The sequence below is a fragment of the Miscanthus floridulus genome, chromosome 10 (assembly GCF_019320115.1).
Source record: "Miscanthus floridulus cultivar M001 chromosome 10, ASM1932011v1, whole genome shotgun sequence".
In the NCBI taxonomy this organism is placed as follows: domain Eukaryota; kingdom Viridiplantae; phylum Streptophyta; class Magnoliopsida; order Poales; family Poaceae; genus Miscanthus; species Miscanthus floridulus.
This window is the reverse complement of record NC_089589.1, coordinates 59,714,808-59,737,048: the sequence shown is the minus strand read 5'-3', so window position 1 is coordinate 59,737,048 and position 22,241 is coordinate 59,714,808. Positions and strand designations below refer to the sequence as shown.

General features: G+C 44.8%; 1 protein-coding gene and 1 pseudogene across 2 annotated transcripts; both read right to left on the bottom strand.

The window, feature by feature from the left end:
* Positions 1-9,394: 9,394 nt before the first annotated feature.
* LOC136486635 (mitogen-activated protein kinase kinase 5-like) lies at positions 9,395-15,318 on the bottom strand (annotated as a pseudogene).
* Positions 15,319-15,383: 65 nt separating this feature from the next.
* LOC136486634 (disease resistance protein RGA5-like) lies at positions 15,384-21,599 on the bottom strand. Of its 2 annotated transcripts, none has more exons than XM_066483581.1 (5): positions 19,992-21,599; positions 17,412-19,373; positions 16,499-16,756; positions 16,221-16,388; positions 15,384-16,117 (listed from the first exon to the last, which is right to left on the bottom strand). In XM_066483581.1, exons 1-5 carry the CDS (start codon positions 20,765-20,767, stop codon positions 15,649-15,651), a joined length of 3,633 nt encoding a protein of 1,210 aa, XP_066339678.1. In that variant the 5' UTR covers positions 20,768-21,599; the 3' UTR covers positions 15,384-15,648. The 2 variants fall into 2 exon arrangements, with proteins under 2 accessions (XP_066339678.1, XP_066339679.1); XM_066483582.1 differs by having other exon boundaries at positions 17,412-18,995; positions 19,992-21,598.
* Positions 21,600-22,241: the final 642 nt, after the last annotated feature.

The window sequence follows — 22,241 nt, the reverse complement described above, 5'->3', positions numbered from 1 at the left end:
ATGCTTCCTTCCTTCTCTTGCTCGTGGCTTCAAAGCAATTTGAAACGTATACGTATACGCAGTTGTATATGGTCTTGGACTCTTGGTGGTCGTATCCGAGTGCGGCTCAAAAACTATTTCCATAATTGACGCTTGCTAATCCCTTTTGGTTTGTACGGTGACTTGGTTGACTTTTGCAGGAAATCCTTGTTTCTGCGTGTTGCAAGCTTGCTGTTCGTAGCCTTACAGTGCTTGCGTTCCTTGACAGGTTCCCGTGCGGGTGCCACATCTATCTGTGGTCGTTGAGGCCGAGAACCCTGCATCTGGTGTTGATCGGAGTAGGACCGGTCGACTTTCTTCTTCGAACGATGGTGATGATGAGTGTGAACACCGCGAGTTGTTGACAAGATCGACTAGAGCTGCGGCGAGTTGTCGACGGGAGCCGACGAAAGTCGCGGCATGTCTTGATCTTAAGGTCCACCGAGCTCTCGAACGCAAAGCGCCGAGAACCCCTACCTGGCGCGCCAGCTGTCGATGTTTTACCACCGGCAACCCGTCACGGGGTACCCGGGACGGTGATTTGTTCGGAGGGGTATCGGCGTTTGCAGGAACTCGATGGTAAACGCAGGGAGACAACGATTTATACTGGTTCGGTACGCCGGAAAATCACGGCGCCCTACGTCCAGTGTGGGGTGGATAGTATATTGCGCCCTGCGCTATTTGTTGTGGTTGTGAGTTCTGTCGGTCATGTGTGTAGCTGCCGATCTAGGGACCCCTGCCCTCCTTTATATACTCCAGGAGAGGCGGGAGTCCTAGTCGGTTACAAAGTAGAGATCCTAGTAGGATTACGTGTAACTAGTTCTAGTAGGATTATATGTAGGGAATCCTAGTTGGACTAGATCTTCTTCTCTCTTCTCCGTGGAAAACCCCATGGGTCCCGTATCGACACTCCCGTACAAGATTCATTCCCCAATCCTCCGTCTTCTGCCCATTCGCATAAGGACTCCATCTTCGCCAGTCATGCTCGTATGAGACACAGAACATCGCACCCTCTTCTCTCCTTTTAGTTGCACCCGAGTTTCCCTATTCCAGTCTTCTACGCACGGAGGATTGGAAGAGCAGGCCTCCAAAACCGTGCCCACATCTGCGACACCCGCTCAAGGTTGACAGACAATCAGGTTTTTGGGGAGCGTCAACATGCGACAACTCGTTGCTGATCTTCCTCTCGGTGACTTGTACCTGCGATGCACGTCTTCTTCGTCTACTTCCTAGTGGACATTCGCGAGATTGTACTATAAACACCTTCCTGCATCGCTGCGACGTTCATCTTCTTGTCTACTTCCTGGTGGATGTTTATGGGATTGTACTTTACACCTTCCTGCATCGATTGTGGTTCGCAACTTCGTGCAATGCACTATGTCAACTAGTGCGAATGGAGTCGTCGGTGCCTTCGGTATTGGTCCCTCCACGAGCTAGAACTTTGTTCTTACTAGATTCGTTAAAGTCAGTAATGTGATTAGGGTGTTCATCTTGGTTGCCGTTGCTACTGTTGTGAGTAGTAATAGTTCAGACGTGCACATATTTGTTGTGACAAATTTGTTATAGTTTTTCTGGGTTAAATTAAACATGAAATGCTTAAATTTCTAACACATGAAACGGATTTAAGGCCCTGTTTGGTTGAGCTGTGGCTGTGGGAAAAAGCTGCTGTGGGCTGTGAGCTGTGGAAAAGCTGCTGTGGGCTGTGAGCTATAGAAAAGCTGAAAGCTGTTTGGTTAAACAAGTATAAAATATACCTTTTATCTTTATCTCTCTTGAAACAACTATAAAAGAGCTTTTTATTCCACCAATTTTGAAAAGCAGAAAGCCAAAAGCCAAAAGCAGGGTCAAACCAGCTTTCAAAAATGAACTACGGAAAAACAGCTGCTTGTGAAAAAGCACCCTCCAAAAACAGCCCCTTTGGTTAGGCTTTTAGCTTTTGGGGCCAAAAGCCAAAGCCAAAAGTCCAACCAAACAGGGCCTTACAGTACCTTGAAAACTTGTCCAAACGCACCCCGGCCAAGCTCCTAGGAGAAATTATTTGTGATATGTTCTATCCATTCGTATGGTACCTTCCTTGGTTCGTCACTTAATCGACCGGGCTTGCTCTTCATGTTATATATCCTGCATATAGTGTAGATATATATAGGAATTAGTAGCAGCCAGAACAAGTTGTAAGCAGCACCCCGCTCTTTTGTTTTCTACTACGTACTGCTCCTGGTTTTGCAACAAATCGCTGGACTTGATTACTACTAATGAAATGACTTTGCGTCGACATTTATGCACGACGCGCATCCGACTGGGCACAGGCACATCTGCGCCGAGCACCTACCTGCCCCTGGCTAATTGGCTCGCCAGCGACCATGCGTGTGATGAAACCTGAGCGCAGTGATTGGTGGAAGGTACGGTGGTAGTCGTACATGGATGGCTTGTAAGGACTGCAACAGAAGTTATGGTACTAATCACAGATCTGCAATTGGATATAGCAAAGCCATCTGAGAGCAACGCAGGGCGGCCACACGCCATTAAGATAAAAGCAGTTGTTGAATATCATCATACCAGGTGAAATAAAGGCCTTATATATATGGAAGTTAAAATTGGTAGCAGTTAGTTAGACGGCAGCTTTCACAGGTTTTATTTATGAAAAAACCTCAAGCTTAGTAATCCATCACCTCTTTCTTTTCCTTCTACGAGATCATAATGATTGATGGATCGGATTCCTTCGAGTTGTCGCGCACAGACTATACCTTAGACTTACAGCAAACAATAAGTCAATAACTGTCAATTGCCTTGCAAATAGAGCAGCTTGGAGACCTCGATTCACATACAAAGGCACATGAATTCAGAAGAGAGTACGACTCAAAGGCATATACTACTCCGAAAACAAAACAGAGTCGGCTATATATATATATAGTTTTAAAAAAGAAAAGCAAAACAGAGTCCCAGGAGTAGAAGATGATCTAAGTCCATTCCCATCATGTTACCTATCCTTTGGAAAGCAGATGCAGGCAAGACTAGATCTCACACCTTCTCAACGGCGAGGGGGGCGAAGACTTCTGTTGTGAAGAGACTGAGGGGATCAATACCTCGCTAGCTAGAGCAGGGAGATCGGGCCAAAGCTGATAGCGACCTGCTCCTGTTTAATTTTCCGGGTCACGTCTTCGGTCTTTCTTATGCGCCATCACAAAGATTCTTAATTTTTGCTATAGTATACCCCCAAAACGACATTTTCTACAGCCGAGCAGTTAGCCACAGACGACATAACACCCGTGGGAATCCACAAAATTACTTTTGGAGGTTGTTGTCAGAAGATTCCTCTTGGTATATTTGCGCAGTTTGCACTTGGGAGTTGGGATCAATGACGATAAAACTATTGTAATGCTAAAGAACCAATGACAAGTAGGATGTGTGTCTGTAATTTGGAGCCGGCACCATGCTGCCACCGTTTAGGGCCCTCTCCTTCCTCTCCAGTGAGTCCACCAACGACAAGGAGAGGGACACATCTCTTGTTTATCGTAGTTCTTTAGATCTAGTTTGCTCAAGTTTAATCCAAATAAATCTAGTGAAAAAGTCAGAAAAATTTTAGTCGGGATCTTGTTACCTGCAATAACTTCAGTGATTACTATTTTTAGAATGTAAACAAAAGTCTCGGCTTCATCGTTCCTATAGGAGGAAGAATCAAACCAAATATTACAAACTCACACCAAAAATAAAAACCAAAGAACCACTCCTAATGTCCGAGACGATAAATGAAACTCCACCTATCAGAAACAAACAAAAACATGGCACTAGACTCTCCTCCACAATGGAAGTCTTATACTCATCCAAGCATTGTAATTGAGTCCAGAATTGAAGCCAATATGTCCCCCAGAAAAGTACCTGCAAAAAAGTTTGTTTTTGTTTTTTTGTTAAAAATGAAATCATTTCTTGTGAGACAGATTGCCCAATATAGAGCCGATGCTCCTGTCAAAACAAGCAAATTGTGTTTGCGGTGTCCCAATTTTGACGATCCCCCAAACAAGTGAGACACACTTGTTGGAGGGGCAATACCAAACACCCAATGAACCACACGCCAGAGAAAACGAGCATAATAACAATCAAAGAAAAGATGTTGGATGGCTTCAAGCTTATTACAAAAATAACAAACTTTACTACCATTCCAATTCCTTCTTGCTAGATTATTTTTTGTTAAAATAACCCCTTTTTCATGAACCACATGAATATTTTGTTTTTTAAGGGTATTTTCATTTGTCATATCTCCTAAGTGACCTTCGTATCAATGCTGACAAGGAACTTATACATAAAATTCACAGAAAAGACCCATTTTTATGTAAACCCTAAACAAACCTATCCAGCATATTGTTCAACGTGACATGCATCATACGAGCAACTAAGCTATGCCATTCGGTTAGTTTTGTCCCCAACAAAGCCTTTTAGAAGGACACATTTAGAGGAGTAGATTGTAGAACCTCAGCTACTGTTGCCTGCTTTTTGCGCACCACATTGTATAGGTTTGGATAATGGGTTTTGAAAGCCTCATTTCCCAACCATTTGTCTTCTCACAACCTGATTTGAGTTCCATTTTTTAATCTAAACCAAACCGGGTCTATGAACTTATCTTTGACACCCATAAGGCTTGCCCAAAAATGGGAATCCCCTGCTTTCTTTTCAACTTGGCTCAATGTTTTATGTTTGGGTATTTGTTTTTAATCAGATCCTGCCACATGCCTTCTTCATTACATAACTTAAACAACCATTTACTCGGTAGACATTTGTTTTGTAGCTCTAAATTCATAATTCCCGTTCCACCTTAGTCTTTTACCTAGCAGAGAATAGGCCATTTGACTAACCTATACTTATTTTTTTTTCAACTCCTCTAGGGATCTCAAAAAAGACATTATAAACATCGGTAGACTAGATAAAAAAAGAATTTATTAGGACTAAACGACCACTAGCTGACAACAATTTACCCTTCCAATTACTTTTTTTTCTCAATTCCATCTTCTATAACTTTCCAATCTTTATTTGATAGTCTTCTAACATGCATTGGGATGCCTATGTACTTAATGGGGACTTATCCTACTTTGCATCCAAAGAGGTGTGAGTATTGTTCCTCACACTCTGGCCTGCCCAAAACAGAAGATGTCACTTTTGTGATGGTTAATTTTTGGACCAGACAATTGTTCAAAGACACAAAGTAACAATTTCATATTCTTTGCTAAGTCAATGTCATGGTCCAAAAAAATAATTGTATCATCAGCGTACTATAAAATTGACAGTCCATCATCTATTAATGTGGGATTATTCCCCTAATAAGGCCCTCCTATTTGTCCCAATTTAAAATAATTGCCAACATATATGCCACAATGTTGAACAAAATTGGAGATAAAGGGTCACCTTGACTGAGGCCTTTCTTGGTCTGCAAGTAAGGTCCCAAATGATAAGATCACCGTTGCATACGTTGATTTCATTGATAGGAGGCTAATTTATGGTCATTTATCTGTAAGGTGATGGGTGCTTGGCACTCCCCATGAGGACAATACTTCTGGATAATCGATCTCATCGTTGATGGTCGTGGAAAGGAAACCAGTCATCCAATGTGATTAATCAAGGATTAGAGGTGATGAATTTGTAGCCTATGTTGTACCCGATGATGCAATTGTCAATGTTCTTTCATTACTTCACATTTGTTTTGGACTTGCTCTAGAGTGTTGGATTTTTTTGCCCACGCGCTGCACTTTTTTTCGTGCTCCACGCGGAGCCCACGCCACCCGAGCGACAAGAGGGGAAGGGCGCGCGGCGACTCCGCAGCATCGTATGGATGCCCCGTCGGCGCCGGGAGGACACACCGAGACGATGCAGCAGAAGGTGGCGAGGAGAGACGCAACATCCGATCTACTTTTTTGACGTTTTTTAACATCCGGTCTACTTTTGAAACGTCCAAATACAACAGTTGCAATGTATGTTTGAAGCACTGTTCGCCTAAACGGCCGTTTAGCCCATTTAAACACCGTGTAAACGCTACACGGTGGTGCGCCGTTTCCGTTTAATCACCCGTTTACCCCGTTTAATTGGCCGTTTAGCCCGTTTAATGGGACGTTTTTCCTGAATAATGGCTAAACGGTAGGTGACCGACTGTTTACTGTTTAGCGTTTAGGAAAACACTGGTTTGAAGGCAGTTGAAACACTTGAAACATGCTTCTAAAACACTTGAAAAAACATCTGAAAACACTTGAAGACCACTATAACCATAACCATAAGTAGCATCCAAATAAAACACATACAACATACGTGTGAAACATATGCAACATCTAGATAAACACACTTGCAACATGTGTTCGAAAAGAAATATACCTCCGAAACACTCGAAACATACGCTTGCAACATGCCTCTGAAACAATTACAATATATGCAATATGTGAACATCCCCAATCTACTTTTGCAACATCCATGTGAAACAAATGCAACATACATCTAAAACACGTAAAACACTTGAAACATACATATGCAATATAGGGGAGGGGAAGGCTGGGCCGGTCGATTCCGGCCACCGGGGTGGGGGAGCTGAGCTCGGTCGCCAGGGTGAGAGAGGGCGCCGCGCCGGGGTGGGGGAGAGCCGCCCACTACCCTACAACACCGCCGCGCCACCTCCATGGATCTCGCCTGGGGGGAGAGGGCCACCGGATCCGCAGGCGTTGGGCGCTCCCAATGGGTGAGGGCGCCGGGGTGGGTGAGGGCGCGGCCACCGGCCAAGGAAGCAGCCATGGCCGCACGTCGGGGTGGGGCAGGGTGCGAGCGCGGAAGGGATAAGTATGGGGAGGAGGAAGCGAGGGCGAGCGACGCATGAGGGAGTGAGCGGTGGGAGGCATCCGTCCGAATGGGGATTTGTTTTTTGTTTGGGACCCGCTCCTGAGAGCCGCGTCCGGATGCAGAGTCATGGACGGGCGTCATGATAGGAGCATTATCGTTATAATTGTATCATCAGCATACTATAAATTTGATAGTCCATCATCTATTAATGTGGGATTATTCCCCTAATAAGGCCCTCCTATTTGTCCCAATTTAAAATAATTGCCAACATATATGCCACAATGTTGAACAAAATTGGAGATAAAGGGTCACCTTGACTGAGGCCTTTCTTGGTCTGCAAGTAAGGTCCCAAATGATAAGATCACCGTTGCATACGTTGATTTCATTGATTGGAGGCTAATTTATGGTCATTTATCTGTAAGGTGATGGGTGCTTGGCACTCCCCATGCGGACAATACTTCTGGATCATCGATCTCATCATCGATGGTCATGGAAAGGAAACCAGTCATCCAATGTGATTAATCAAGGATTAGAGGTGATGAATTTGTAGCCTATGTTGTACCCGATGATGCAATTATCAATGTTCTTTCATTACTTCACATTTGTTTTGGACTTGCTCTGGAGCGTTGGAATTTTTTTTGCCCACGCGCTGCACTCCTTTTCGTGCTCCATGCGGGGCCCACGCTACCTGAGCGACAAGAGGAGAAGGGCGCGCGGCGACTCTGATTTGGAAGGCCCCGGCCGCAGCATCGTATGGATGCCCTGCTGGCTCCAGGAGGACACACCGAGACAATGCAGCGGAAGGTGGCGAGGAGAGACGCAACATCCGATCTACTTTTTTGATGTTTTTTTAACATCGAATCTACTTTTGAAACGTCCAAATACAACAGTTGCAATGTATGTTTGAAGGCAGTTGAAACACTTGAAACATGCTTCGAAAACACTTGAAAAAAACACCTAAAAACACTTGAAAACCACTGTAACCATACGTAGCATCCAAATAAAACACATACAACGTACGTGTGAAACATATGCAACATCCAGATAAAACACTTGCAACATGTGTTCGGAAAGAAACATACCTCTGAAACACTCGAAACATACGCTTCAACATGCCTCTGAAACAATTGCAATATATACAATATGTGAACATCCTCAATCTACTTTTGCAACATTCATGTGAAACAAATGCAACATACATCTAAAACATCTAAAACACTTGAAACATACATATGCAACATAGGGGAGGGGAAGGCTGGACCGGTCGATTCCGGCCACCAGGGTGGGGGAACTGAGCTTGGTCGCCAGGGTGAGAGAGGGGGCCGGGGGTGGGGAGGGTGCCGCGCCGGGGTGGGGGAGAGCCGCCCACTCGCCTACAACACCGCCGCGCCACCTCCATGGATCTCGCCGGGCGGAGAGGGCCACCGGATCCGCGGGCGTTGGGCGCTCCCGATGGGTGAGAGCGCCGGGGTGGGTGAGGGCGCGGCCACCAGCCAAGGAAGCAGCCATGGCCGCACATCGGGGTGGGGCAGGGCGCGAGTGCGGAAGGGATAAGTATGGGGAGGAGGAAGCGAGGGCGAGCGACGCATGAGGGAGTGAGTGGTGGGAGACATCCGTCCGAATGGGGATTTGTTTTTTGTTTGGGACCCGCTCCTGGGAGCCGCATCCGGACGCAGAGTCATGGACGGGTGTCATGATAGGAGCATTATCGTTATGGAAATGAACCACGTTGGTTGATAAGCAAGTTTGAGACCAATTCGGATTCCATCTCAACCACGCGCATTACATTTCTATGTTTGATTGACTTGCTAGCTTCTATCCTCATCAGCACGTGTACATGTAAATTAGTTTGGACTCTACTTTATTGCCCCTCAATCCCCTCTGATCACTAATCCCATGGGGAATGGGTGTATCCAAAGAAGCTCTTAGTTAATAGCTATCCAGCTCATATTAAGATGTTACACTCTAAATACTTGTTCCGAATTAAGCAAGGGTTAAGATTTCTACAGTCCTGTACACTTTTGTGTAACGTGTGTAGTCCGTCGACTGCGGGGAAAACATGTCCTCTTTGGGCTCCTCCTCCTTAGCCCTCGACGCGTGCATCGCGGCGTGCTGCCTCTCCTGCTGCTGGCTCATGTACGAACCCATAGTGTTGTCCAAGGCCGAAGAGACGACGAAGCTGCCACCGCTCGTGGTTCTGCTCCGCGCCGGCGCGGTGCTGAAGCCGATTGTGGGCTGGCCGCTGAACATCCGCTGTTGCGCCGTTTGGTCGACCATGGTCGGCTGCGTGGCGCTGGCCACGGCAAGGTTCTGACCGGCGCTGTCCGCAGGCGGTGCTGCAGGATGGTGGAGGGCAGCGGCGCCGCGCACGGCGGGCACGTCGTGGTTGTGGCCGTCGTACTGGGTGATCACGTTGCACTCCTTCCCTGCCTGTCACTAATCCCTGCTTGCTGTTCGGTTAGCCAGGGTCTGAAACAGGTTTTGCTTAGGGTACTGAACCAGTTAGGACAAGTGTTGGAGTACCGCAAATACATCTTATGAAATACATTGCACATACATTGCAGCAAAAACATGCTCTCATACATTGCAGCAAAATAAAATAAATAAAATCTCCCATGTTTTAAAGTTCTTTATCTACAAGTCTCTCATCATGCTCTCATACATATAGAGATAATGGGCAGCAACAATAGCAGAGTACCACTGATAATATGCAGCCACAAATAAAAGGACATGCTAGCTACTACCAAAAGTTACAAAAGGTGCACCAAAAGCCTGTCATGATCTACTCATGAAATTACAATCTTTTCTCACATAAACCATCACAAAGTGCACAAATCCAAAGCATAATTTAAACCATTAGATAACTCGTCTAAGCCTACTCAAGTGTCCAGGCACTTTGTCCAATCCAATGTTTCTTGATCATTGCCTCCTCCCTGAAAATGATAGTAAACTTTTTTTATAAATTACTGAATAATTGAACGAAAATAACTCACAATATAATCAACCAAAGCATAATTAAATCAATATGTCAGTTTAAAAGCTTTGATTAGTTATGAAACTAATCAGTGCCTTCACATGCTCTATCCCTATCTCTTGCAGAAAACATGTTCAGTGGGCCTCTGCCAGTGCTGCTGCCATTACAGAAATATTAACAGAAGAAGAAAAGGCTACAAAGTAACTTGACGGAAACAACAGAATTGCACGGAAGGTATGAAATTTCAGAGCAAAGGAGTGCACACTGCCACTCTACACCTTTAAGTGAATGTCATGGACCAAGCATCGGCCAATAATTTACAGCCTGTTCGGCAGGCCGTAAACGATCGTGGATTATTTACTGCTGGCTGGTTTGGTGTGAGAGAAAAATACTGTTCTGGCTGGAAATTTACGATCGTTTACTACTATAGCATACTGGAATGAAAGTCCACTGCAGCAAATTGATGCTCTATTCGGCAGGACTTATTTTGGCTCTGGCTGATTTGTTGTGAGAAAAAACACTGATTTCTGGCTGGCTGATAAGCTCAAGTGAACATAGCCTTAAATGGACACTGAAGCTAGGTTCAGGCATGAAATGTGAAAGTCAACCGATAGAAAAGTGATACCACACAGGTTTATCTGTCATAAAAAAAAGGTACAAATTCAACCATCAAACACGTAGGTCTGCCACAGCTTATATAGGATGAATTACATGCTACTGACTCAAACACCTGCCAAAAGGATATCTCAACAAACCAACTCGCATACGACGTCTATTATCCTAGAGAGCAAACTAAGATGATGAACTCCTGGCAACTCTCTCTCGACTCAGCCACACTGTTTCTCCTTGCGGGCCTTTTGTTTGTGCCTAGAATACTTCACTCCCAAATAAGATAAACTGATGGAACAAATTCCAACTTTCAATTAATACAGATACAGATGGTCTGAAAAGCCAAAACCAAGCATGTGTCCAGGATGGGGGCACAAGTTGTCTCAAAATAAAACTAAGTTTCCGTGGGCTGCGGATGGGGTCAAGTAGTGCAAACAAGTATACTTTTCAGGATGTTTCTGAGGATGCATAATATTTCAGAAGAATTATATAAGAACAATAATTCTGTTATGCAAGAATAATGCAAGCAGTGACTTAAACCAAGTAAAACATATTATTTGGTTCCAAATGATTCAAACAAACTAGAAAACACATTCTTCATAATCACAAGGCATTGCTTTCCCCAAGGCCAATATTAGACAGCTAATGTAAGCATCAATTTGAGAAATAACAATAGCATTAAAACCTTCAGTGAAAAGATGACATTAGTTGGGCTACTTCGGAAATGAAGGGAAGCAGCAGCTACTACTTCCTGTCAATATATTCTGACCTAAAAGTTACCGGACAAAATATACAAGGTGCTAGACCAATAATTTGGTGCGTTAGCAGAAAAGCATACACTAAGTATCTAAACTACATTGTTTGTCCAAGTTGCATTGTTCTAGCTGATGATTAAACTACACTACTGCTAAACTGAACTACTGACAAAGAAACTAACAGCCAATTGAAAGCATGTAAAGAAACAACTACTCTGCGGCTACTGTAACCAGCCACTGAACTACTGCTACTATCGGCACACAAGTAAAAGCACTGACAACATCCACTGAACTCAGCAAGCAAACAATAGAGCAACAAATAATTTAGCAATGCACACTGCAGGTCAAACAAGAGATAAGTTATTTAACTAAACCACTTTGCAAAGGCTAAACTATTGTCACTACCACCAGGTGTGCATACTATGGATGCTACTCTGAATCACATATATGACATAACTAAATTTTAATATTCACATCACAAACGAAAGCACTCTATCTGCAAGAAGCAATGGACAACGAAAACACAGAACTACGATGTTAATTCAGTATAATATCGCCAATCAAAACCAGCTAGTGGGAGATAATAAAGTGTATCCTGATGGCAGCATGTAATCATATGAGGAACCATCATAAGAATAAATAGTCATAAATAAGGACTTCACTTGTGCTAAGTCCGACACTCAAATCTAAGTGGATAAGATCAATCAAGGGCTGTACAATATTCACAACTACATTTTTTTAGATAAAGTAAAATAATCCGGCTTTCTCATGCTTAGCAAAGATGTGGACTTCTATCATCTTCTACCTTCAGCATATAAACAACCTTCAAGAATATTTTCAGGCAAGCAGAAGAAAGCAGAGCCACATGCTTTGCATTGCACACATACAGACACACTAGTACTAGTACTTGGGGTAATTACAGAGGAGGATACGTACTTGGGGTAATTACAGAGGAGGATACGTACAAAACAAAGCAGACAGTCATACGAGCATTCTCATGTCAAAGTTCTTCTCCAGATGGAAGAACTGAAGAACACGCCTCTGTCACCTAGGGCAAACTGGAGCAGGATAGATCGGCGCCCACTTCTAACCCCCACGAACTGATCATCATCATCATCACCATCCTACTACCAGGACTCTCAACTAGAACTAGAGACAAGATCCAAAAACCCTAGAGAACCATAGACGAGGGAGAGAGGACGAGAACGAGGACGAAGGGGAGAGCGAGGGAATCACCGGCGAGAAGGATGAGGAAGGGGGAGGACGTAGGGTCGCCGCTGCCTCGCGCTGCCCCGCGGTCGCCTCGCGCCGCCCCGCCGTCGCCTCCGCTGCTCGAGTCGTCGCGTGCTTGCGTCGCTTTCAGGAGCCATCACCGATCCGGAGGGTAGGAGGTCCGGTTCCGTTCCGGGCCACGGAGACAGGGAAAAGCGAAGGCAGTTTTGGTTCCAGGCCGGGCCGAAACGAACGCGCATTCCAGTGCACATCCGGATTGGAAACGGGCCGCAGCAATCCACCCGGAACGGGCCAATCCGGAACAAACGAACGAGGCCTAAGCAGAATGAGATCCTCTAACTTCAGACAACTAAGGTATAGCAACTCCATTATTTTATCTGTGTGCTGTGCAGTTCTGTAGCAACTCCCAGTTTCGCTTGTGCAACATTGGCTTCTTCTATTCTACTACTGGAATTGCGAGAGCTGCTTGGGCTGGGCAGAGGGCGGGCTCCTTCCTAGCTGGTCTGCACACTGCACTGCATTCATTCACCAAACACGGGCAGCATTCAGACGGATCTCTCAATCTGTCGTGGTAGTACACACTAGGGGGAATTCCTTTTGTGCCATTAAAAAAGATCACAATGCTCTGTGTGTGTCTGGAAAAGTTCAGCGGTCTTCAACGCCACTGCTCCAACTTTTTTGTGCCCTCCATATTACCAAGTGCCAATATGGTGATGTCCTTGTAGTGCCAAGTGAGGTGATATACTAGAAGAAACGACTCTTCTCAAGTCTTTCAAGAAACAAAAGAACATCGGCATGCCAATTGCCAGCACCACCTTTGCCGGGGCTAGGAAAAGGCAGATCGGATTTGGCAAGAGAGAAAGGCATGGTTCAGATTTCAGGAGCAACTTCAAGAGAGGGACACGAAACTAATTAAGGCCTTCTTTAAATCCAGGGCGTAAAGTTTTAGGGTATCACATCGGGTGTCAATTAAATATAGACTAAAAAAACAAATTACGGAATCCGTCAGTAACCAGCTAGACAAATTTATTAAGCCTAATTAATCCGTCATTAGCACGTGTGTACTGTAGCACTGCATTGTCAAATCATAGACTAATTAGGCTTAAAAGATTCGTCTCGCAAACTATGTAATTAGTTATTTTTAGTCTATATTTAATACTCCATGCATGTGTCTAAACATCCGATGTGATATGGAGTAAACTTTAGAGGATGAACTAAACATGTTGGTTCAATTCGCATTTCCAGATTCGCTCTATGCAATCATATATCCGGATAAAGGAATCCAAGAACCTATCATGCAGCAGCACGGAAGATCTATTATGTATCGTCATCATATGTTCAATCATCGTCACCCAATTATGCGCCAAAAATATCAGAGAGATGCTAGCAGCCTAGCACAATTGCATGTTCATGTGACAGCTCTGCTACATGGAGATTATTGGAGATAAAAAAAGAAAAGTTCAAGTTTCTAACCAAACCTTTTTTAGAACAATGAAAATTTGTACGAAGTGGACCTCTGTACTTGAAATATGATATGATCTTTTACAAAATCATTTGTACACACTTTTTTTCCCCTCTCGTTATGCTATCATCGCTGGAAGTAAAGAACATCAAACAACAGGAAGGATAATGAACCTTAATCGCAGCGAGGAGCTGGTTGAGGACGATCGTGGTGATGAATTGATGATGGATACAACACTCAAAATTGGTTTGAAGAACATCAAGGGGGGCCTCCTTAACTGCAGCAGCAGCAACCATGGATGGATGAGGACGACGATGATGGAAAGACCACCACCGAAACTGGCCAGCCAATTCCCTTCAGACATCAGTTCCGTCCATCCAAGGATACACCTGGAATGCCGGATTGGAGTCCACACTGCCTGCAGCGAAGGCCGAACTGAGATGAGATCCTTACTCTACTCCCAATCCGAAACGGTGGTCATGACAGGGGAGGAGCAGCGAGGGGCTGCGGCTGCGGGCCGGCGACAAAAGGGTGCTGCAGTAGCTGCCCGGCCGTCAGCCGCTTGGCCGGGTTCTTCTGCAGGCAGCACCTAATGAATCCCCTGAACTCAGGCGAGGCGGTGGGCGGTGGCTCAGGCGGATCGGAGTAGCAGAGATGGCGACCATGAGCGCGGCCCAGTCCCCTTGCTTGCCGAGGTTCTCCCCGAAGGGGAACCTGCCCAGGTACAACTCGAGAATGCTGAGGCCGAAGCTCCAGATGTCACTGGCGTAGCCGTCGTAGCTGCCGTCTTTGAGGTCGGTGTTGATCCGCTCGGGGCTCATGTAGGCGATGGTGCCGACGGAGGAGTTGGAGGGGTCCATGGTCTGGTTGAGGATGCGCCCGAAGCCAAAGTCGGTGATCTTGACGCGGCGCTCAGAGTCGATGAGGAGGTTGGAGGGCTTGATGTCACGGTGCACGATGTGGCGGTGGTGGAGGTAGGAGATTCCGGACAGGACCTGGCGCGCGACGTCGGCGAGGAACGGCTCGGCGGCGATGCGGCGGCCGTCGAGGGAGCCGCCGTCCATGTACTCGAGCAGGATCTGCAGCTCCCCACCGCGCTCGCACATGCCGTGGCAGCGCACCACGGCCGGGTGCTCGGCGGTGCAGAGGATGGCGATCTCACGGTCGATTTGGCGCCGCACCGCGTTGTCGTGCTTCCCGTAGAGCACCTTGAGCGCGTAGAACTGCCCCGTGCCGCGGTGCCGCACCATCCACACCGTCCCACCGGCGCCTCTGCCGACGCGGCGCACGCGCTCCAGCTCCGCGTGCGGCGGCGGCGGCTGCTGGTGCGCCGCGGCGGCGGCAGGAGCGCAGATGCTCGGCGTGGTGGGACCCCTGGCGGAGGTGGCGGCCTCACGCTGGGGCATGGGAGGGTGAGATCCAGGCGGCGGCCTATTATTTATTCTTGAGAACATCGGTGATTATAATGTAGAGCTTTCTCGTATATAGGCTTTGATCTGCTTTTTTTTTTTTATTCGGAACAGTGTTTTTCTCTCACAAATTTCTCCAGATTCATCCAGATTCCTCCAAACGAACAGGGCCATATAGTTTTGCTAAGATCTAAGAGTTTGATAAGAACCCACGTACAAACGAATTAGGATTATGATTTTTCCTTCTCCTTTTCTTCTAGGATAAAGTCTCTATGTTTTATAGCGGATGTATCTAAAAGGAGACCTTAGTTAATATCTAGGCAGCTAATAATATTAAGATGTCTACGGTCCTGTACACTTTTGTGCAATTTGTGGAGTCCATCAGTCCGTCGACTGCGGGGAAAACATGTCCTCTGCGGGCTCCTCCTCCTTGTCCCTCGACGCGTGCATCGCGGTGTTCTGCCTCTCCTGCTGCTGGATCATATACGAACCCATCGTGTTGTCCAAGCCCGACGAGAGGACGAAGCTGCCGCTCGTCCCTCTGCTCCGCGCCGGCGCGGTGCTGAAGCCGATCGTGCGCTGGCCGCTGAACATCTGCTGTTGCGCCGTTTGGTCGACCACGGTCGGCTGCGTGGCGCTGTCCACGGCAAGGTTCTGAACGGCGCTGTCCGCGGGCGGTGCTGCGGGATTGTAGAGTGCGAGTGCGGCGCTGCCGTGCACGGCGGGCACGTCGTGGTTGTGCTTGCCATAGTACGTGGTGATCACGGTGCGCGGGTCGTCGGACGCGCGCTGCACATGCTTGACGGCCGGGCACCCTGCCGTCATACGCTTGTTACACCTGTAGTAGCTCCTGTAGTCATAAGACAACAACCAAGATGAGTACAAAGTTCACACTTTCAATAGGCGTTTCCTCCATCCCACAGAGACCGAACTAATTTCTTTTTCAATCGTACCTGGGAAATGGATTTCCGTTAAAATCCTTCTGCCCGTACTTCCTCCACCGATAGCCGTCGTCATCAAAGATGTTGACATCGCTCACGGTTCGGAGAACGACCCTCGGCTCACGCGCCGTCCGCTTGTCAGACATGGAGATCCCCTTACCGTCACCGTCGTCTTTCCTCCTGATAAAATCAACAGGAATTGATTTCCGCTTGTTCGTTCCAAGAATGCAACAAATAGTCGGAAACAAATTGGCACGGATATTGTGTGACCAAACTACCAAAGCACTCACCTCTTGGAATCCGGCTGGTCTTTGTCGAACTCATCACCGCCAGCATTCTCGGCCCGCGCCAAGAGACCCTCGACCGTCACGACGGACGTGCCCGACATTCCGCTCAATGAGTGCTCGGACGCGTCACCGCTCTGCAGATCCGCGATTGCCTGGAACGGCACGCTGAAGACTTGTTTTCGTGTTGAACTTGCATCGTTGGATTGCGACACTTCTTCAACAACTGCAGCTACCTCGTCTAGCTCACTTTTTTTATGCCACCTGCAGAGATTGTGTAACATATACCCAATACAATAATATTATGTTTCATGTTAGTGTTCCTATTTTGATAGTGGGTATTATATTAGATGTATCACATTTGCATATCACGTCTATGTTTAGTCATGGAAATTAGAATTGATAGTAACTTCAATAGAAATTTCAGCCATACAAACTAGAATGCTATAACCAAAAACATAGCAAATAGGTGGTTTACTCCTGCAATCACATGAGCTGATCGGCAACATTTTAAGATTATAAGAGGGAAAAAGGTAAACATCACCTAAAAGATTTGTTTTTCATACAGTTTTTCACCTAAAAGCGCTATCTAGTATGTGTTGAGAAATAAAAGATGTAGAACTAGTCATTATCAGATCTTCTATAAAAATTGATGCACGCCAGAAATCTTAACCATGACTAAATCCAGCAGATTAAACTTGACCAAGTAAATAAAGTATTGAACCTCGGCACTCCTCTTATCTTGATGTTATTAAAGTCTACAATCTGAAAGTATAGCAATCTCATTTGAAATTTCTTCAGCTAGTTTGGAAACTGCTTTAGGCTAAGGGAAACACACCAGCCCAGGACACAATCAAGTAGCTAGCAACAGTTTATTGTAACGTTTCAGTGAAACTACAAGGAGAAGAAAGGCACGTACTCTTCGTCAAACAAACCCACAATTCGTAGGTTGAAGTTTATAAGTCTTGAATGCTTGCTAATGGCATCCTTGAACACAGATTCCACAGCTATTCTGTCGGATTCCTCTGCACCCGGTGCTGCCCCAATTCGGCCAGTGATCTCTTGGAGGTTTAACAGGTGTTCAATGCCGGCAAGCATATTACCATTTTGCTCTCCACTGTGGGCATTGAATTCAAGATTCAGACTCCGAAGCCTAGGCATTGCTTCTGGCTGAAAAGCAATGCGCATAATGCCACATCTGAATTTGAAAAACTTTAGAACAGGAAATGCTGCACGATGGAAGACAATCTGTTCTGCTGTTGGTTGCCTGACGTACAGAGAGAGAATTGTGAGTTCCTGTAACTTGGCGATGCTGTCAACATCACCTGTCGTAAATTCCCTAAGAACAATTTTTAAAATGCTTAGCTTCCGGAGCTGTCCAATCCATACGGGGAGTCTTGAAAAGATGCAAAAGGGCGGCAACAACTCAAGTCTCTGCAGGAAGACGGACAGAGAAGATGTGCTCCATGAGCAATCCAAGTAAATGCTTGTGCACGAAGGAACAGGTGCAAGAATTATAGATTTTAGGTTGCCAAGTTTCTCAAGGGAAGAAACGAAAGCTATCAACTTCCTCTTGAGAGGGTCAGACATTTCTGTAGGACTTGTGGCATGAAGATCACACAGGTCTGTCATCTTACCAAGTTTCCATATATTATCTTCAGAGTTACTGCTGAGGTCAAAAGATTCAAGTGTGCGTAGAGATCTCCTGTGGCCTATACCACTGGACAGATTTATCTCACCATGTACAGAGAGGTGCAACAATCTCGGGAGACTAACAATATCTGATGGAACAGAAGTTATTCTTGCATAAATTTCCAGTGTTTGCAAATATGGCAGTCCAATCATCCTGGCTGGTAGTTTCACAGTGATGTTAGATGTAATACGCATATACCTCAGCTGAAACAATCTGTCGATACCACTGAGGTCTAGCTCCTCTTGGTCACCCCAAACTTCAAGAATAAGTACTCGAAGTACCTGAAACTCCCTAATCGAAGGGAGGCATTCAACAAGTCCATAAAAGACAAGTGACCGCACAGGGGATAGTGTAATGCTTTCTGGTTTCGTTGCATATTTGGCACTACTGAATCTGAGAGATAGTCGTCGAACCTTTACAGAAAGCTCTGAGATGGTATTAGAGTAGTCTATCATAGTGCTGAAGTTCTCTTCATTGGACATGGTCCTAATAACTTCGAATACAGTGGAGTGCAGTGTATATAAAATCACCTCACCTGAGATATTGGTATGATTGGGCTGTATCAGTCCCCTGTAGATAAGCTCATCAAAATAGCACTCTGCAACTTCATCACAGTTTTTCTCTTCTACTGCAATTATAAAACCTTCGGCACTCCATTGTTTCACCATGTCAGCCTTCAAGAATGTATAACCCTCAGGATACATACTAAGATATAGTAGGCATGTCTTCAAATGGTGAGGAAGCCTATTGAAGCTCAGACCAACTATTTCTCTTAGCATGACTTCTGAAGTAAGATTATTATATCTCAATCTGCAAAATAATGCTTCTTTGACATGTTGCCACAGCTCTAAGTTATATGGTTGGCTAGCTAAAATGCTAGCTAAGCTAATGGTCGCAAATGGCAGACCACCACATGTTCTTAAAATTTCTTCTGAGTTTTCCTTCAATTGTTTAGAGAGCTCATGTTCAAAGCCAAACACTCTATTGAAGAACAATTCTCTGGAGTAATTTCCACTAAGTGGCTCCATCTTAAAAATAGCATCAGATCCATAATCACAGCACTCCAGAGCTACTTCCTCAGTATCTGTAGTTATTAATATTCTGCTACAATGAGTGTCCTCTGGAAGTGCACTGATAACAATATCCCATGATGTTGTTTCCGACAAACCATCTATTACAATGAAATACCTGCCAAATATTTTTATAATTATTATGTGCCAGGCTAGGTGCAATATAAAAAGTACAAAAACATGACAATCCAAACTTATGGAACATAAGGATTATATTTGCATTGGGTTTCCAGTTTCCCTAATAATTCCAAATTTTCTTATTTGACCTGATGAACTTGCACACCTGGTTTGACTTTGTAGGCTCAAAATATTGGTATTTACTTTTATCACGATCTCACAGTTTTAACTTCAAACTCCACTGTGTTACGAGAAACAGAAATGATAAGTTTATTGTCAGTAGCGACATCTATATTTTTTTTTGTTTTTTCCTTTTCCTTACAATTCATGAGTTGCCAGATTTTCTCATTGTTGCTATTCATACTCACTGTAGCAGCTATAGCCAGAGATGGAGCCACTTAGTATATCAAGATTTACCTATGCACTGAATTCATAATCACATACTCGAAATTCAGTGCAAAGGTAAATCGGCTAGTATATCAAGATTTTCTTTTCAGAAATTTTTCCTGTTGATCCAGTGATTGGTGAACCTCTACCATTTCATCATATAAATGCTGAAAACAGAAAGCCAATCATACTTTTGGAAAAGGAGGAAGCACTGCTTAACATGCACTTATACCTCTTTTGTTGGAGATGTGTTCTTAGGATGTCAATGAGCTCTTGCACGGGGAGACCATCAGGGGGTCTTTGATGGTGACCCTGGATTTGGGAGATGATGTTACCGAGAAGCCTCCTTGTATCAGGCATCTTTGAGGCTCGAACAAAAGCTCGACATTCGAACTGTCCTTCCACTTCACGATACACATGTTTGGCAAGTGTAGTCTTACCAACACCTGGAGGTCCTTGTATGGATACTACTAGCCTCTGTTCGGCGTCTATGTTAAGCCGCTTGATAAGTTCAGCCTTGGAATCATCGATACCAACAAGGTCTGTGGCGTCCCCGTTGAGCCTTGGATCTGGGCCTTGCCCACCATGGATCACAAATCTAGGATTCGATACCCAATGCCCAAGATCGTACCTGTTGTGTCGTTCCAGGGTGTCCTTTGCCTGCTTCACAAGAGTGCTTAATTCTTCTACCGCAGGCTCCGAGCGAGACTCTTCACTGGAATCGGGGCTAGGATGCATCCTCTTGTCAATATAGTCCTCAATATCGTAGGAAAGATCACGCACCTCGTTCATCCAGTGCCTCACCATCATGTTGGGAGCTTCCACCCATGACAGATTGGTGAGGAAGGTGTTTATTTCTTCTAGATCTTGGTTGAGGAGGTCGAGCTTGTCCTTCTGTGAGTTCAATGGCTCTGGCACCTGATCATCTGCAGAGACCAGCAGGGAACGGAGCTTCCCAAGAAGGGATCTCATGGCACCTAGCGATGAACTGAACATAGGACCCTCCATCTCACATGGGAAGAAACCAGAGAATTAAGATGAGTATTGGTGGTTATCTACTCCACACCATCTGGAGTTCTGGACTTGGATTGGCACCACAAATAATGCAAATCTGAGAGTGGAAAGAGAACCAATAGGAACAATAGTGGTGCCAATAATCCCTGAGACCCACCAGGTTCTGTAAAATTGTGCTACTTCTTTTTCTTTATCATCATTCTTATTTTTCTATTTACACTAGTGTCCGTGCAATAGTACAATGCTCTTATCAATAATGGAAAATGGCAGAAGCCACCATAAAAGAAAATTTAATTTTAAGATTTCCCAGCGGTTTGGTTGTCCGGGTGACCGGGTCTATGGTGTACTCAACAGTCAACACCCGTTTCAGTGATGTGGACACATGACGTGCTAGCTCAACAACATTGCCTATCGAAGATTAAAGAACCACAAGACATCAAAGGAAAATGACACCTTTAAACATCAACGCCATACAAAGCTTTGAAGACCGTAAAATCCACTCGCTGCTGACAACGAGATCTAGAACCCACTGAAATAATATCGGCTGGAGGAACTCTCCAAGAAACACAGACTTATAATCCTTCACCATCATGACAGAGTTAGATGTTATTTTTTTGTCATGTCGTCCTTTTGTACAAACTATTGTTTTCCTTGATATATATCAAATATGAGACACTCTCTTGACTGTCTTTCTTTAAAAAAAATCACAGAACAGTACTAGCCAACTGCCACGAGGAGGAAGTTGTTTAATTTAGCCCCAAAAATACTAAAATATTAAAAAGAGCCGGTCCTGAACAAGATTTTCAGAAGTCTTTTTCATGACCCTAGAGACCATAGTGCGTCTAGTAACCTCTATCGCGTTATATCCATTAGCGTGACTAACACGCTGGCATATCCACAAAACACTTTCCATGTAAACCACTGATGTAGCATGATATTAAGTCGCGCCACCGCGGATGATGTGACTGGCCAGCTCAGTCATGCCAAAGTGGATTGTGACTTGCCAACTAAGTCATGCCAAAGTGGATGGTGTGACTAGCCAAGTAACTCATTGCCGACTTTAATCAGGTATGAAAATTATATATTTTTATAGGTCCTCTAAGAAAGCCACGGAGCTTGATATTTAACTATAGCAACACATGAATATGTGAAAATTAAAGTTACATTATGTTCACATCTAAATATTTCTATGGTTTGCAATGACAAAAAAATCTTTTAGGATTGTATTTTAACTTGATACCGATTTAATAGTATATTGTCATATTATTGCCAAATTTATATTATGGATGCCATGGTGATATAAAAAAATTAGACATTTAAAATTTTGTAGAAAGGATAAAATATAAATAGAGATATCTCATTCTCGTCGTTGTTTTTCACGAACATTTGGTAGTTTTTATTTTCCCATTGCAAAGCAGGACATGTTTTCTAGTATATTATATATAATATAAAGAGTGAAAATTTCTCC

Bases quoted from the DNA above. Each gene is read 5' to 3' on its own strand.
- LOC136486634 (XM_066483581.1), bottom strand. From the start codon at position 20,767: ATGGAGGGTCCTATGTTCAGTTCATCGCTAGGTGCCATGAGATCCCTT. The intron at 16,757-17,411 runs GTACGTGCCTTT...CAATCTCTGCAG, and splicing joins GTGGGTTTGTTTGACGAAGA to GTGGCATAAAAAAAGTGAGC. The intron at 16,118-16,220 runs GTACGATTGAAA...TTATGACTACAG, and splicing joins AACGGAAATCCATTTCCCAG to GAGCTACTACAGGTGTAACA.